The 16,914-nt window shown below is 34.6% G+C and overlaps 1 protein-coding gene across 1 annotated transcript in view; it reads left to right on the top strand.

Annotated features, from left to right (window-relative positions):
• Positions 1 to 12,728, top strand: part of TRIADDRAFT_33213 (uncharacterized protein) — a gene marked incomplete at both ends in the record, with an annotated part of 60,420 nt that extends 47,692 nt beyond the window's left edge. The window contains 6 exons of the mRNA XM_002117857.1: positions 8,086 to 8,202; positions 8,844 to 8,966; positions 10,023 to 10,148; positions 10,722 to 10,964; positions 12,026 to 12,139; positions 12,583 to 12,728. Of these exons, the coding sequence (XP_002117893.1) occupies positions 8,086 to 8,202; positions 8,844 to 8,966; positions 10,023 to 10,148; positions 10,722 to 10,964; positions 12,026 to 12,139; positions 12,583 to 12,728 (869 nt within the window). The remainder of the gene's footprint in view (positions 1 to 8,085; positions 8,203 to 8,843; positions 8,967 to 10,022; positions 10,149 to 10,721; positions 10,965 to 12,025; positions 12,140 to 12,582) is intronic.
• Between the last annotated feature and the right edge of the window lie 4,186 nt (positions 12,729 to 16,914).

Below are 16,914 nucleotides of genomic sequence, written 5' to 3'. Positions count from 1 at the left end.
TGCTAAATGCAATTGCGATAAAGCAGACAACGTACTTAGAACAGATTTCGGTCCAATCATTGATAAAAGGTATTTACCTGTCACAGAAATGAAAATGGGAGGAAATTCGGCATCCATGCGAGCTCGTTTCTTTCTTGGACCCTTACGCTGCTCAACATATGCTTATGGTAACTTTTTCGATAATCTTAACATAATCGCTATTGTAGGATTTGCACTAGTATCGGTTAAATCATGAATTCCTCCAATGGTAATATCACTAAATCGATATTACAAACAGTCGATATGAAAATAGGTTAATCATATAACTGATACTATAGTAACAGATTGCAACATATACTGCAGGTTTACTTAATCCCTTCAAGTAATAATCCATTCTTTAATTAAAGCGAGCTTTTAGAAGACCAAACACTATTGTACTGTGTCAGCAGCAAAGAGCTTTCATAAAAGAGATCATTGTAGCATGACCGTATTAAAGTTTGATAACTTCCTTTCTAGAAACAGTTATATGACTTAGATTCCTTTCTAGTGGTATTCCTATAAAAAGGATGTGTACAGCTTGTGTATAGAAATTTTGAAAGCCCAAAAGTATACTGTAGAACTATTTCAGCTGACTTAAATGACTCTATCACGATCAGGTTTCGAATCTGTTATTGTTCATGTAATGCTATTAGTAGTAAAATTTCTCTGTACGCTAAATGAGAAACATTGTAATCTGCAGTTGCTGTTGTATAGGCTAAAGCATCCCAACCATATTTCAATTATGATATGTTGCAGCTTATGATGAATAACAATACCGTTAACTGCCAAAAAATTTTAATTATGTATGACTAATCTTATGATAAATTTACATATGAAAATTTTAGAAATTGCTAAAAATTGTGATGATATTCGACGTATTCGAGGAGTTACAGTCAGTAATCCTTATATTATTGATCCGGTAGGTGCTATCATGTCTAAATCATATCATGTCATTATTACTTATAATAAGTTGGTTAAAGAACGGAAATTCTGTATTAGTTCTAGCTTATGATACTATTCATAAAGGTATTAATACAAGAATGCATAGAATTTGCGCGTAAAAGTATGATCTGAGTCATGCCGTAGCAAATCTTGATCATGATAGTCATATTTTATAGGACGGATATGGACCTGTAAAGCCCTTCCCTGCATATTGCGATATGAATACAGATCCAGCTTATGGAGTTACAGAAATTGGCCATGATAAATTGGGTAGCAATTCCGTTCAGAATTCACCCCCAGCCAATGCAAGATCCAAAACTGTTCGCTTCAATTATACAAATGTGGACTTGGATCAGTTAAAATCCTTAACAAAGTCTTCAACATACTGTACTCAACATGTGATTTATAAGTGTAAGAATGCTCCAATCTTTGCTAATAACGAAATTTCATTATCATGGATTTCTTCCAACGACAAAGGTTTGCTTCTATTAGACAGTTATTGCTGCCCAACTGATTTGTCAAATATAGTACAAAACTCACTTGACTGTAATGGAACCTTTTAATTTGCACTAGTTTTTGAGGTCTAGCTTCAGCTGATAATTACAACTAATTATATGAGTATGCATAATACTTTTAGTTAACTTGTAGGTCTTACTCTATCTATTGAATAACATAAAGTTGAGATTTATTATTCTTGATTGTTGATAAATTTTGTCTTAGATGTACGACACTGGGGTGGCGTTGATGGAGGCGTTGGTTGCAGCTGTTCAAAAACGAAATCATGCGCTGGTGGTAAAAATAGGCTATGTAATTGTGATACTATGGATGGTCGATTCCGTTCCGATTTAGGAGATTTACTTGATAAAAATAACTTACCAGTTATGGGATTAAAGTTTCGAAATCTAGGATCAAACTCTTACAGTTTATACAATATTGAGAAACTTCGCTGCTTTTGTATGTCAATTTTAGTTCTATGAATTTATACTCATCAAGTGCATACTCTTAATTTTGGTCTTTCAATAATCCGTAAAAATTTTAATATTTGTGTTTATCCCAACAGCTATCCATCCAACATGTAACGATTTAAAAGCTGCCGGTGTTGCCCGATCAAATGGTTTCTATACGTTAGATTCTGGTAATTTGCAAACAATAACCTATATACTATAACTTTAGGAATTACTGTCATGTTTGCATAAGAAAGCAATTGAGTTTATTATCGTATCCAGTGAAAATTAATATCTTTAATATGAATATCAAATTAGATGGTCCACGATCGCTAAAACCGTTTAAAGCATATTGCGACGTCCAAACGTATAAAGATATTGGCGTAACCATCCTTAATCACAATATTAATGGCCCTAAGGTTAAACACTTTTTCTACAATAATAATCATTCTAATGTTCAGCTACAAATTATTAATTTTAAAATTATATCTTGGTTGCTTGTGTATCTACTATATAGGGCGTTCCTAATTCTGCCCGAGCTCCTGGATCCTATGGTCCTTCGTTTTATTATAAATATGCTTCATTTTCTCAAGCCGTAGCACTCGTAAATGCGTCCCAATTCTGTAAGCAATGGGTTTCTTATGAATGCAGATACGCACCCTTACTTTATAGTAACAAACCCAGGTATTATTATATTCAATCCTTTACGTAAGATTTTATTAGCTGCCCAGCATAACGTCTTTATGTAACATTTCTTCATTTCTTATCGCATGGAAACACAATCCTCACTTATAGGTATAGTTACTTAGTATCTCGATCACATAAAGCCATGAGTTTCTGGGGAGGTGCACAAGGAGGATATCAGTGTGGTTGTAGTAAAACTCAAACATGTGCTGGCAGCAATAAGCTATGCAACTGCGATGTTTTAGATGGCAAAACACGATGGGATGGTGGTTATATTTTCGATCGACAGTCATTACCTCTTGCACGAGTACGATTTGGAGGTTTAAGGCACAGTAGTAGAGGAGTCTTCGAAATTGGGCCAGTCGAATGTTCCTCTCGTGTATTTGGTAATTATGAGATTTTAAATTAAATTTAAACTTAACGTACTTTGCATGATTTCACTAATTCCAATTGGTCTCAGCTTCACAAGATATGCTTTATGTATCTACACTGTCTTAGGTTTACCCAAGAACTGCTACGATGTCCTTTGTAAAGATAATGACGCCCATAGTGGTACCTATACAATCGATCCAGGTATAGATACATAATTATGAATCAAGTATTGATATATCAAAGGATGCAATCGAACTTTTAGAGTAGCTAGTGCTAATTATAGTTATATAAACGACTGTGTTATTGACTAATTGATATATTCAAGATCAAAAAACTAAACAAAACAAAGGTAGTATTACAGCCGCAATTATATTCAGATAATACTCTGAATTAGTTAATAGTTTCTTGTTTAATACCAATAGCGTCTATCAAGAAATTTTATAAGTAAAACCTTCCTGTAAAGCATATAAACACTCTGCTCCAATTAAAATCGATAGCAGCAATCGTTTGCTTAATGGCCTAGTAGTACTTATATATCTAACATTATCACAAAAATAAATATAATATGATCATTTTACTAACTTAACATCACACCAATTTATAGATGGTCCTGGTGGTGTAGCTCCTTTCCCAGTTCATTGCGATCTTGAAAACAGAAGATTTGGAATTGCTCTGACTATAATCAATCATAATAGTCCAGGGGATAACGCAGTTGGCTCAAAGGGTTCCGATGGTTATTATACACGCGCTATTTCATATCACGGTGCATCAATAGCCCAATTAAAGGCCTTAATTAAAACTCAAAGCCACTGCTTACAAGGTAATCAGCCATAACGTTACTAAAGATTAAATATATCTTTAAGGCCTTATATAACTCGATTGATTTCTAGGTATTCGATATGACTGCAAAAATTCACGATTGAAAGCTGCCAACGGTCAATCATTCGGTTATTGGTTTGACAGTAATAATATCAAGCAGTTAGGATGGGGAGGTAGTGATGGCTATAATAAATGTGCATGTGGTAAAAACAGGGCATGTATTAATAGTACTGGTTTATGTAACTGCGATGGTGGTGCTGGTAGATTATGGAGAAGTGATGCTGGATTACTACAAAATAAAAACTCTCTTCCTGTTACCAAAGTCAAGTTTAGCGACGTCGACGGATCTACAAAATTGGCTAAATTTGCCCTCGGACCATTGATTTGTGGCCCTAAAAAATTCCGTAAGCAAAACAGCGAAGCCTCACAATATTATGAATAACTGCTAGATTGATGATGGTAACCAATCACTTTAAATGCATTCAATCCACTAAGAGGAAAAATTGCAAGAAATTATTGTACATTAGAAATTAAAATTTTCAAGTAGAGATAATAGCTGATCGAGTAATGGTATATGCAGCATATGAATTCCTATGGCTATACATTTCTAACATGTTACCCTTTATTCCATAGCCTATAATCAGTGTTCCGCTGGCTTTTCTGATTGTGATCCAAACGCAGTATGTCACGGTGATGCATGGTCGGGAGTAACTTGCACTTGCAAACCAGGATTTACTGGCAATGGTAGACGCTGCGTAGGTAAATAAATGTCATATCCGGTAATGGAGTAATGTCGTGTCTTTAGTATACTAAGAGACTAAATTCAATAAAATTCTGCCATCACTGCTAGAAAATCGCGCTTACCCAACCGCTCCCTCATTATAAAAGATACAGCATGTATTAACCTGTACTAATTTCATTTTTTGCTTTCTTCTCCTAACTTGTCTCCAAAAAAATTATAAAATAGATATTAATGAGTGCAATGCTACCAAAAGTTATTGCCCTCAGAATACTGGCTGCGTCAATACTATCGGCTCCTATAAATGTGTATGTCTTCCAGGTTATACTGAAGTTACAAGACGTAGACAATTTAGGAACGGTCCAGCAACCCAATGCGTTGGTAAGACAGTAAATTCTGTAGTAATAGAATTTATATTGAACTATTAAAGAACGATTGTATGTCATAACATTGCAGATATTAACGAATGTGCTGCAAGAGGCCATAAGTGCAGTAAATATGCTAGGTGCGTTAATACACCGGGCTCGTATTCATGCAGATGTAGACCAGGTTACAGCGGAAATGGCGTTATTTGCGGAAGTATGATATAATAGTTGCTAAATTTCAAGTAGATATGATACAGAAATTTTCAATAATAAATTTTAAATGTAACTAAGCATGAATTTACGGAATATTACAAATCCTTTCATTAGAATACGGCAAATGTACAGCTATGGGTGATCCTCATTATCGAACATTCGATAACCGTTGGATTCATTTCCAAGGCGGTTGTCGATATGTTTTAGTAAAGGACTGCGTCGATAATCCTGCATTTATTGTAGAAGGCCAAAATGAGCATCGTAGAAACAATAAGCGAGTTAGTAAAGAAATTTTACGTTGCATTTTGCCTATAGATTTTACTTTGACATTTTGTAATTTATCAAATAAAATAGGTTACTTGGACCAAATCAGCATTTGTCCTAGTAGATGGCATGGAAATTGCACTATTACCCAAAAATGTAGTCTTGCTTGACGGCCAAAAAATCAATGTACCTGCTAATCCAAATCAGAATGTATCCATTAATCTAATTGGTGGTAGAGTAGTAGTAAAAACTGTACATGGCTTGGTGGTTATCTGGAACGGTAATCATCAGCTATTGATCAACTTACCCGCCACTTATCAAAATAAAGTTTGCGGTATATGCGGAAATTATAATGGCAATCCTAAAGACGACTTTTTAATGAAGGGTGGATCCTTAGGTAAAACATATAACGATGTAGGAAACAGTTGGTTGTCCAATAACAGTGCTCCAGAATGCCTTGATACTCCATCTGACGTACCTAACGATTGCAATAAGGATCCAACGACTGAAAAACGCGCAGAGACAGCATGTGGTGTAAGTTAATAAATTATTTATAAACTCTGCACTAGTATACACTACCAATTTGTAATCATTTAGCGATAATGTTATAGATTTTTTAGAAAGATATCGCTTAAAATTATGCATTCCTAAATTTTATAAGTTCCTTTAAAGCTTAATAGTATTATTATATGTTACGCCATTTCAATAACAGGTTATCAACAGCGATATCTTTAAGCCTTGTCATGCTACTTTGGATCCTAGTACCTACTATGACTCGTGCATGTACGATGTATGTATGGATGCTGACAATATGGATTCAGTACGCTGTGCCGCTGTTGAAACCTATGCTACTGCTTGTGCTGAAAACGGAATTAAGATATCATGGAGGAAAACAAATTTATGTCGTAAGGATGATGATGTCCATAGTCTGCTTATGAGAGCTTTTTAAACTATTGAACTAAACATTTCTTAAATGGATATTATGTACATTACTAGCCTTGCAATGCCCTCAAGGTATGCAGTTTACAAACTGTGTTTCCAATTGTCCTGCTACCTGCTTCAATCCAAATCCTAATTGTGACGAGAATGAAGATACTTGTACAGAAGGTTGTCAATGTCCGAAAGGAACGGTTATCCAAAACAACAAATGTATAAAATCTAATCGCTGTGGTTGTAAAGTCGGCTGTGCTTATATTGACGTAAGTGCTTAGTTGATTCAGAATGCATGTATAACTGTATAGTGCATATACAGTCTAAAAATACTGATATTCTATTACAGCAGTAATTTAAATTTTAAAAATCTGCATTTATACAATATCTAGCAGCAGTTCTAATAGCATACTATGCGCTCGCTTACAATATACTCTAAAATACCCGTAATCAAAATATTCGTAGGTGTACTCATATCTGGATGCATCGATAGCAATACTGAATAGATTTAATGATAAAATTTAGTATTACAAATATTATTATTGCCTCACTAAATTGACCAAAAAAGGCTTAATTTCTTTCACTATCTTTGAACCTTTTCTACAGGTTGGTACATCATGGATTGACCGACGTTGTCGAAACAACTGCACTTGCACACCTAGTGGCAAGGTAGTCTGTAATCAAGTTAAATGTCATGACAAAGGATATTGCACCGTCCGTAATCATGAACGAAAATGCTACTGCCGAAATGGCTATCAAGGCGATGGACTTCACTGCACTGGTAAAATCCATAAAATTGCTTTCTAACCTCTAGTAAGATTCCTAATTAATTTCGATGCTTTGTTCACCTTAAGACATCAATGAATGTAATAATGGAACTCATCACTGCCATGCTAATGCTATTTGTGAAAATACGCCTGGATCACATAGTTGCAGATGTCCAAAAGGTTTCAAAGGAGATGGAAAACGATGTCAAGGTACCTTGTGATCATTCAATAATTGTGCAGTAACTATTACACAACGTAAAATACTCCAAGTTATGAATTATGTTGTTTTATGATACCGTATGGGTAATTAAATTTAAATCTTAGATATCAACGAATGCGTTACTGGCAATCATAACTGTCATAAGTATGCCGACTGTTCAAATACTCAAGGTTCATTCCAATGCCACTGCAGCAAAGGCTACACTGGAAATGGGATTAACTGCAACGGTTAGAATTACGAAGAAATAACGCAAACATTTAATACATATTGTATGACAATTTAATAAGGAAAATCATAACAGCAGAGATGATTTACAGTATAATTGCTTTATTTTCTGATCTAAATTTGAAACGATGCTTGATAATTTCTTCTTCATTTAGACATTGACGAATGTAAAGGAAAGAATGATTGCAACAACGATACCTCGATCTGTGTGAATACTAAAGGCTCTTATACATGTCAGTGCAAGCCAGGCTATATAAAATACGGTGTAAGAAGCTGCAAAGGTATAGTATAAACTAATAACAATCGCAAAAATCAAACTAATAAACTAAGAATTTTTCTTAAACGCTATTACGTATAGATATCAATGAATGTCAAAAAGCAAGCACTCATTCTTGTCATGCTATGGCGTATTGCCAAAACCAAGCCGGTTCTTATGCATGCATCTGTCGCAATGGATACCGTGGCAACGGCAAAACAACTTGCAATGGTAAGCTAAGATCGTCAAGACATTTACTTTCTTCAAAATTCTTCCCTTAACCATATAATACGTTTTAAAATATTTGTGTTTTATGGATACAACTAGATATTGATGAGTGTGCTGAAAATAAAGACAACTGCCATTCCAATGCTATATGCACCAACACTGTCGGAAGCTACAGATGTAATTGTAAGGCTGGATTTACTGGAAATGGAAGAACCTGTACAGGTATTACTAGTAAAATATATATCGGATATTATTGGTTTAAAGTTTCATCTATAGAAGTAGCTGTATTTAATTTATTCTATCTACTTGCGAAGATAATATTTGATATTATTATGCAACTATCAGCCATCATCCTCACAGGATAAGATAATATTCGAGAGTAACAGCAGTTAGTTTCAACAATATTTTATGATAAGAAAATTATAAATTTATTAAATTTAGATATAAACGAATGTTCAAAAAGTGTTCTCCATCACTGTCATCTCCATGGTGTCTGCGAAAATACACAGGGTAGCTACAATTGCAGATGTAAACCAGGCTATGTTGGCAATGGCAAATCCAATTGCACAGGTTGATAACTTAGCGGGATTAATGATTAAAATCATTTTCTGGGATGGTTAACTCGATCATATTCTTTTGATGTATCTCTTTTTAACAGATATTAATGAATGCTTAAATCCCAATTCTTGCTCCGCGAATTCAATATGTACTAACACTCCTGGGTCTTTTATATGTCGATGTAAGCCCGGTTACTACATGCACCAAGGTCTTTGTAAAGGTAAGTTATATTAATAGAAAATAGGCATATAACTGTTCTTAAAAACTAGATAATTCAAGATTTGCTGCTGCCATTGCAGATATCGACGAATGTGCCAGAAACAGTCATAATTGTCATGCCCATGCAAAGTGTACTAATACTATGGGATCATTCCAATGCCAATGTCGTCCTGGTTTTACTGGTAACGGTAAAACCTGTCATGGTAGGAAGTCTTGCAAATTGATATACTAACGATCAATACCTAATATTGATCCAGATACAGCCCTAATTGCTTTTGTACTTCAACAATTTGTGCTTAGATATCAATGAATGCCACAGCAATGCTAACGCGTGCAATAGTCAGACTCAAAATTGTATCAATACAGTTGGTTCCTATCATTGTAATTGCAAGCATGGCTATCAACAGAAAAATAAAACTTGTGTTGGTAAGTTACTTTCAATAGGAACAGCAAAAGTCCTAAAAATACAAGCGATTGTGATAGTTTTTGTCGAAATGGAATATATTAGAGATAGTCTCTAAAATCTTTTCGACATATTGTATTCAGATATCGATGAGTGTGCCAAGAATCAGCACAACTGCCACAAATTTGCCAACTGTATTAACAACAACGGTTCCTATACTTGCAGCTGCAGAAATGGTTTTGCTGGCAATGGAAAAATCTGTCACGGTTGGATGAGATCTTTTTAAAGTTTTAGACTACTTATTAAAGATTGTTACAGTTATATTCGTATTGTTAGTAAAAGTACTTTAAAATAGTCATAAGCTTTTATTTTAGAATTACCAGGCTTAAAATCTTAAATCAGTCGTTATTACATTGTGCTCTACCGTAGTTATAAACCAAATTGGAAATACAAGATATTATTATATTACACTCTAACAATTGATCAAATTATATTAGTTATTTCAACTCTTGATATTAAATTGTACATTGATCAACATTATACACAACTGGCATCAGCGCACGTTTCTAAATTCCACTCAATTTTTAGACATTAATGAATGCGTGAAACGATCAGCCCAATGCAGTCCGTATGCAACATGCGTTAACCAAATTGGAAGCTATAAATGCCAATGTAATACAGGATATACTGGAGATGGATTAGTATGTAATGGTAAGTGCTTTAACCGATGAAAATTGGGCTTAATGTAGTCGTAGTCTAGCACACTTAAAGTAATTACTAAAAACACCATGCTACAGTCCTCTTTATAAGAACTTGCATAATCCATAACTTGCTTGTAATAAATATATGTCTATAGATACAAATGAATGTCAAAGGAGCTCCGACAACCGATGTAGTCAGAACGCAAATTGTGTTAATACCCCTGGTTCATACCAGTGTAGTTGTAAGCCTGGTTTTACCGGTAATGGCTACACATGCTCAGGTAAATTGTACTAAACGAAAATTTTCAATGATGTTTAAACAGAAATTTAGATTATATCTAAAGTTGCATATACACTATTATACCTCATGGAATTTAGGCCTTAAACTGAGCCTCGAATAAAAATAGTTCAATCGCAATTTGATATTTTAAATTTCGTTTCATTCGGTTAAATGTTTAAAATTTTAGTAAGTATATTTATGAAATGTTGTCTACCTGCAACTTAAACATGATAAAATGTTTAAAATAGACTACTTCTTGTTTTTGACTTCTCGCCCTTGACAATTTCATATTGTCTATCAAAATAGCTATAGACAAATGCAAAGCTGGACAAAGTGACTGTGACGCTAATGCTTATTGCACCCCAGCTGGAAATGGATTCACATGCACATGCAATAGCGGATATACTGGAAATGGAAAAACCTGTACAAGTAAGATATAAAAACCTATAACCTAAAATTATTCGGCCACCTCGAGCTTAAATATATTACAGTAATATTAAAATATCAAATTCGAATCTTATAAGCAATGGATAAGCAGAATAATTAATCCGATGTTTTTTTAATACAACACTAGATATTGATGAATGTGCTGAACCTAATAAATGTCATAAAGATGCACTTTGCATTGACAATATCGGTTCATATGATTGCTCTTGTAAATCGGGCTTCACTGGCGACGGACTTTCATGTACTGATATTGATGAATGTCGAAATGGCGCTGACAACTGCCATGCAAATGCTGATTGTGTCAATACAGCTGGTAGTTTTACATGTAAATGCAGAATTGGCTTTGTTGGCAGTGGAGTTAACTGTACAGGTTAATAAATATTTATCGATTTCTAGCATTTGCTAATCTATTAAATGAACCTAACTGCATGTAGATGTTGTTACAATGACGCATAAGAACTTTAATTGCATTAAGACTAAAATACCTTACTTTTAATATTAAGATGACGACGAGTGCAAAATGAGTGGCATTTGTGGAAGCAATGCTCAGTGCGTTAATACTTTTGGTTCATACCAATGCTCGTGCCTTAATGGCTACCGAAGTGATGGTAGCAGTTGTAAAGGTGATTATGTTCTAGTAAATGGCCTGCATCTCTCTGATTTATATTTTATACCGCAAGGGATAGATTTTATATATGGCAGCAGTCATTATTATAATTACCATGTTATTAACTTATTATCGATATTTCTCGTATTGATATAGACATCGATGAATGTGCCGAAAATAGTCATAACTGCGATGTACAAGCAACCTGTGTAAACAACGATGGTTCATTTACTTGTAACTGTCGCAACGGATATACAGGCAATGGTCAATCATGCGATGGTAACTTTCCTGCCATAATAATAATATTAATTGAACTTATAATCAGAATCATTTATATCTGTGTTTATTGAATTTTTTGTCTTTTAGACATTGATGAATGTAACAAAACTAGTACGAATAGCTGCAAAAATAATACTATATGTTTAAATACGGTTGGAAGTTATATGTGTAATTGTAGTAATGGCTACAAAAAAGGCAGCGATGGAAAAACTTGTCAGGGTATAGTTAGATAAATCAGTTAATAATTTATCACTCTAGATACACTTATAACTAACTTCTAGCGGTACCATAAAGTCTTAATTTAAACAAGGTGTCTTAATTTGGATAAATGTAGATGTTGACGAATGTCTTGAAATGAAAGATCAATGTAACGAGAACGCTAATTGTGTCAATAACCCCGGTAGCTATTCTTGTGTTTGTAAAGCGGGTTATAGTGGTGATGGTAAAAGTTGCGAAGGTAAGATCACAATTATAGACTGATTAAATTTTTTTCAACGTCTAATTATCTTAAACTCTGCTGTTTTTACCATTTCGTGTCATCTTAGACATTGACGAGTGTAACAATGCTAATGCATGCCCGCAACACTCTACATGTGAAAATTCAGTTGGTTCTTATACCTGTGTTTGTAATCAAGGATATAATGGAGATAACTGTGACGGTAAATTATCCTATTTCTTATTTTGATGGATAAATACCGCCACATCTTGACTATGAACTACTTATTTAAGCTTCAGAGAAAATAATAACTAAGCACCATCAGAAATAGTAACTATAAAGACTTGTAATTAATGTTATTATTTCAATAATTTAGACATAAATGAATGTGACGATAGCAATGCTTGCATTAACGTTGGAAATTCAACTTGTATCAACAATCCTGGATCTTATGAGTGTGTCTGTGGAAACGGATTCACTCGAGATGGGGATAACTGCAAAGGTAATAGAACCACCGAACTATCGCTAGAATCTTTAATCCATTTCATCGATGATGCTATTATTAAATATTCACATACAAGGCACAATTCATCTCAATAATTGCAAATAAATTTACAGTATGATTTCAAAATAATTGAAATTTTCAATCGCTCATTCTATTTATAGATATTCCGGAATGTGCCCTTAATACTGATAACTGTCATGCTCATGCTATTTGTACAAATACTATCGGATCCTTTACTTGTGCATGTCAAGATGGCTTTAGCGGTGACGGCCTACAGTGTACTGGTAGGCATACTTTGCTAAAATAATACTTCAATTCTGTTCAAAGATTTAGGTGCAGTAGAAGGTTTGAATATTTTTTATGTATGTATTGCTGTAGATATTGATGAATGCACTACTGGAACAGCAAATTGTAAAGCAAATGCACGTTGTGTTAATACGATTGGATCCTATAAATGTGTGTGTAACTCTGGTTTTATAGGACATTGTGAGGCTTGCGAAGGTAAATTGGAGCTATTACTGCCGTAATGATAGTTTTGTTTAAAATACCGCATAATTCTCATTGATTGTTTGGTAAGCCTAGTACCGATACTTATTTTGTTTTAGATATCGATGAATGTCTCGCTGGCTTAAGTAAATGCGATGCAAACGCGATATGTTACAATACTATTGGCTCCTACACATGTAGTTGTAAGCCTGGTCTTCACGGTGACGGACGAATTTGTTATGGTCAGTTTTTATGTATCGCTCCTTAACTTACGTTGGTTATTAACAGATACTTAATTATAATATTTCGGCTACTATTACAGATGTCAATGAATGCTTTCTCGGAATTGACAATTGTCATGTCAATGCAAAATGTATTAATCAGTGGGGATCGTACGAATGCAAGTGTTCACCTGGATATACTGGTGATGGGAGGTCATGCTCCGGTAAGCATAGTGGTTTTCTATCGGGCTTTGATCTATGCTACGTTAAAGTAAAATTGCAGTTTATTAAAATTAAATTTATATTCTGGTTTAGATATTGATGAATGCCAGGCTTCTACTGGAGCTTGCAATTACGATAGTACTTGCAATAATACCATCGGTTCCTATCATTGCAAATGTAAAGATGGCTACACAGAATCCGCTAGTGGCAATTGCTACGGTATTGTATTCAATTTACCATTTTTCAGCGTTAATTTAATATTCTTCGTCAATTTTTATACTAGAATTTATATGCTAATATTTATCATATATAATACAGACATAAACGAGTGTATAATTGGCACTGCTCAATGTTCATCGAATGCTGATTGTGTCAATACGGATGGATCATATCAATGCCAGTGTAAGACAGGATATTCAGGTGATGGCAAAATATGTGATCAAGTTACCCAAAATGATCCTGGCCACTGCACTATAGGAGGTAATGATTGCATCGCAGCTGCTGAATGTATCTATCAAGGAGGCAAGTATAAATGCGTTTGCAAGACGGGCTACGTCGGTGATGGAATAACTTGTCAACGTAAGTTATACAATTGAAATTGATTTTGAAATAAAAGCAGAAGTACAAAATGAATAATAAATATCGTTAGGTAATTAACATTTAATCGATTCGAAACGGCTGTAATCAAACTGTCATCTAGAAATCAATGAATGTGCTCTACCATCACTAAATGAGTGCAGTCCAAATGCAATTTGTGCTGATACTGATGGCAGTTACGATTGTACATGTAAATCCGGATACCGTGATAATAGTGCCGCAGCTCCTGGCCGTGATTGCGATGGTAATTTTATTTTACAAATATCAATAAGCTACCTGTAAGCTGAACATATCATCGTAAACATTTTCTATTTCCACTTTTGTAGATATCGATGAATGTACAGAGAATTTAGATAGCTGCAGTGTTTACGCTAATTGTATTAATACCATTGGATCACACACTTGCACTTGTAGAAGTGGCTATAGTGGCTCAGGAGTGCTTTGTACCGGTATGTTTTCAGATAATAATAATAAAATTTGTATTCGTCAGATAATTTTGTAAATATTTTCATTTTCTCCATCTTTCACATCAGATATCAATGAATGCCAAATATCAAATATCTGCGGCAATAACTCTATCTGTGCTAATACAGTCGGTAGCTATTCTTGCAGTTGTCAAGCTGGTTTCACACTTGTAAATGGTAACTGTTTGAAAGGTACATCCTCGAGTCTGGCATATTATTAAATGAGCTATAAATAGCATGATTGAAGCGTAGATAATTGCATTTATATATTAACTGCCTTTGCATAACTATGTACATACACATTTACATAGGTACCCCAAGCGATTTTTGCCCTAGCTCAGTTTCAAGCCAGTGTGGACAAAACGCAAGTTGCTCTTACGTTTCCGGCCAATACCAATGTGTTTGTAATTCAGGATTTTATGGTAACGGTCAAAGCTGCAACGGTAATTCCTACATTTACTATTAGCTATAAGCGCTTCTATTTTGACTATTAATTGGAGATTGTGAATTGTGAAATATACATGACAAATTTTGTAACGTATTCCTCCCATTAGATATAAATGAATGCGAAGTTTTTCTCGTTTCACAATTTGCTGTATGTGTCAATGAACCTGGATCATACAAGTGCACATGCAAACCTGGATATGAAGGAAACTGTTGGTTCTGTCAAGGTAACAAGCTCAGTTGGCTGCTGATACCCCTAAAAGGATAATTTGTAGTTTATAAATATAAATTTCTACCTCTCCAGATATAAATGAATGCGCAACTGGAGACCATAATTGCCATAGCAAGGCAACTTGCACTAATACAGCAGGATCGTTTACATGTCAATGTGACTCTGGATATACCGGAAATGGAACTTCATGTGATGGTATACATTTCTAATTATTTTATAAAACCTAATAAACTAGATAGGCTTTTTGAATACAGGAATAATTCTATCACTTTACGTAGATATCAACGAATGTGCCAGTCCGCTCAACAAATGTAGTAAAGATTCCGATTGCACTAATCTCCCTGGTACCTACACTTGTCAGTGTCAGTCTGGTTATGTGGGCGATGGGATAAAGTGCATTGGTAAATATATCCCTAATCCATATTAATCATTTCCTTTCTTGTCAATATTTAAATATATAAAATCGAATTTGTCCTGGAAAAGCAAATAGTAATATATCTGATCTGTGCTAGGCATAAATTACTGCAGCAGTGGAGGTGGTAATGACTGTGATGCAGATGCAACCTGTATTCTTTTATCAGAAGGTTCATATAAATGTATCTGTAAACCTGGTTATAAGGGTAATGGACAAATTTGCGAAGGTAGGTTATTAGCTCTATCTACTTATTTTTATTATGATAAACTTTTATTAACTCTAATGAGAGCTTTCAATATCGGTATGATATTGCACTATAGCAAAGCTTATTGATTAGTAATCACTACATTTATACCATTTAGACATCGATGAGTGCACGGAAGGGAAATCTCCATGCCATGTCAACGCTACATGTCAAAATACTAAAGGTTCCTATTTCTGCAAGTGTAAACATGGTTTTAGAGGGAATGGTACCGAGTGCGAAGGTAAATTTTCGGTTACACAATCGCTTATACAATATTCGAGAATCTTGCAGGTCAGATCCTGTTATGCATATTTCTAAATCAAATATTACCCTTCAACTAGATATAAACGAATGCGAGGACATACACGCCTGTCAAGTGAATGAAACATGTATCAATTTAGCCGGTGGATATCGATGCAAATGTCGAGATGGCTATGTCGTCTCCGCGGACAATACCAGCTGCGTCGGTAAGCTTTTCAAATGCTTACATACAATATAATCAAACTAATATAACTCATATTTTCAATATTTTGATCTTTAACAAGATATCAATGAGTGTGTGGTTACTAGCAACTTATGCTATAATGGTTTCTGTGTTAACCTGCCGGCATCTTATACCTGTATTTGTAACGACGGTTATCGCCATATAGGCAATACATGCGTTGGTATGCATGTAGCTAGAATATCATAATCTATTAATTGTTATGACCAGCAGTAAAATAATACTTTATAACGCATTTTTAGCTATGAAGTTAAAGATTTACAATTTCTTTCATAGATGTAAACGAATGTTCAGCTGGCCTGGATGAATGCGATACTCACGCTGATTGTATCAATACAGCTGGAACTTACCAGTGTAAATGCAAATCAGGGTACACAGGAGACGGCAAAACATGCATAGGTATATTAATTGACTTCTTTCTGACACACCAGCCCAAGAAAACTGCAGTAAATGATGGCTTTAAAATAACTAAAAGTAACTGATTACTGTTTATTTTTTGAAATCCTGGGTACAGAAATGCAACCTCAAGTATGTACTGTACTAGAGAAATCTAATTGCCATCCTAATGCGACATGCTCTCGGATTGGCGATATTATCAAGTGTGAGTGTAAAAACGGTTGGACTGGTAATGGTTATTCTTGTAGCGGTGAGTATTAATTGTTTAAA

This window comes from Trichoplax adhaerens, genomic scaffold (assembly GCF_000150275.1).
Source record: "Trichoplax adhaerens TRIADscaffold_31 genomic scaffold, whole genome shotgun sequence".
NCBI lineage: Eukaryota > Metazoa > Placozoa > Uniplacotomia > Trichoplacea > Trichoplacidae > Trichoplax > Trichoplax adhaerens.
This window is presented reverse-complemented; position numbering and strand designations above follow the sequence as displayed.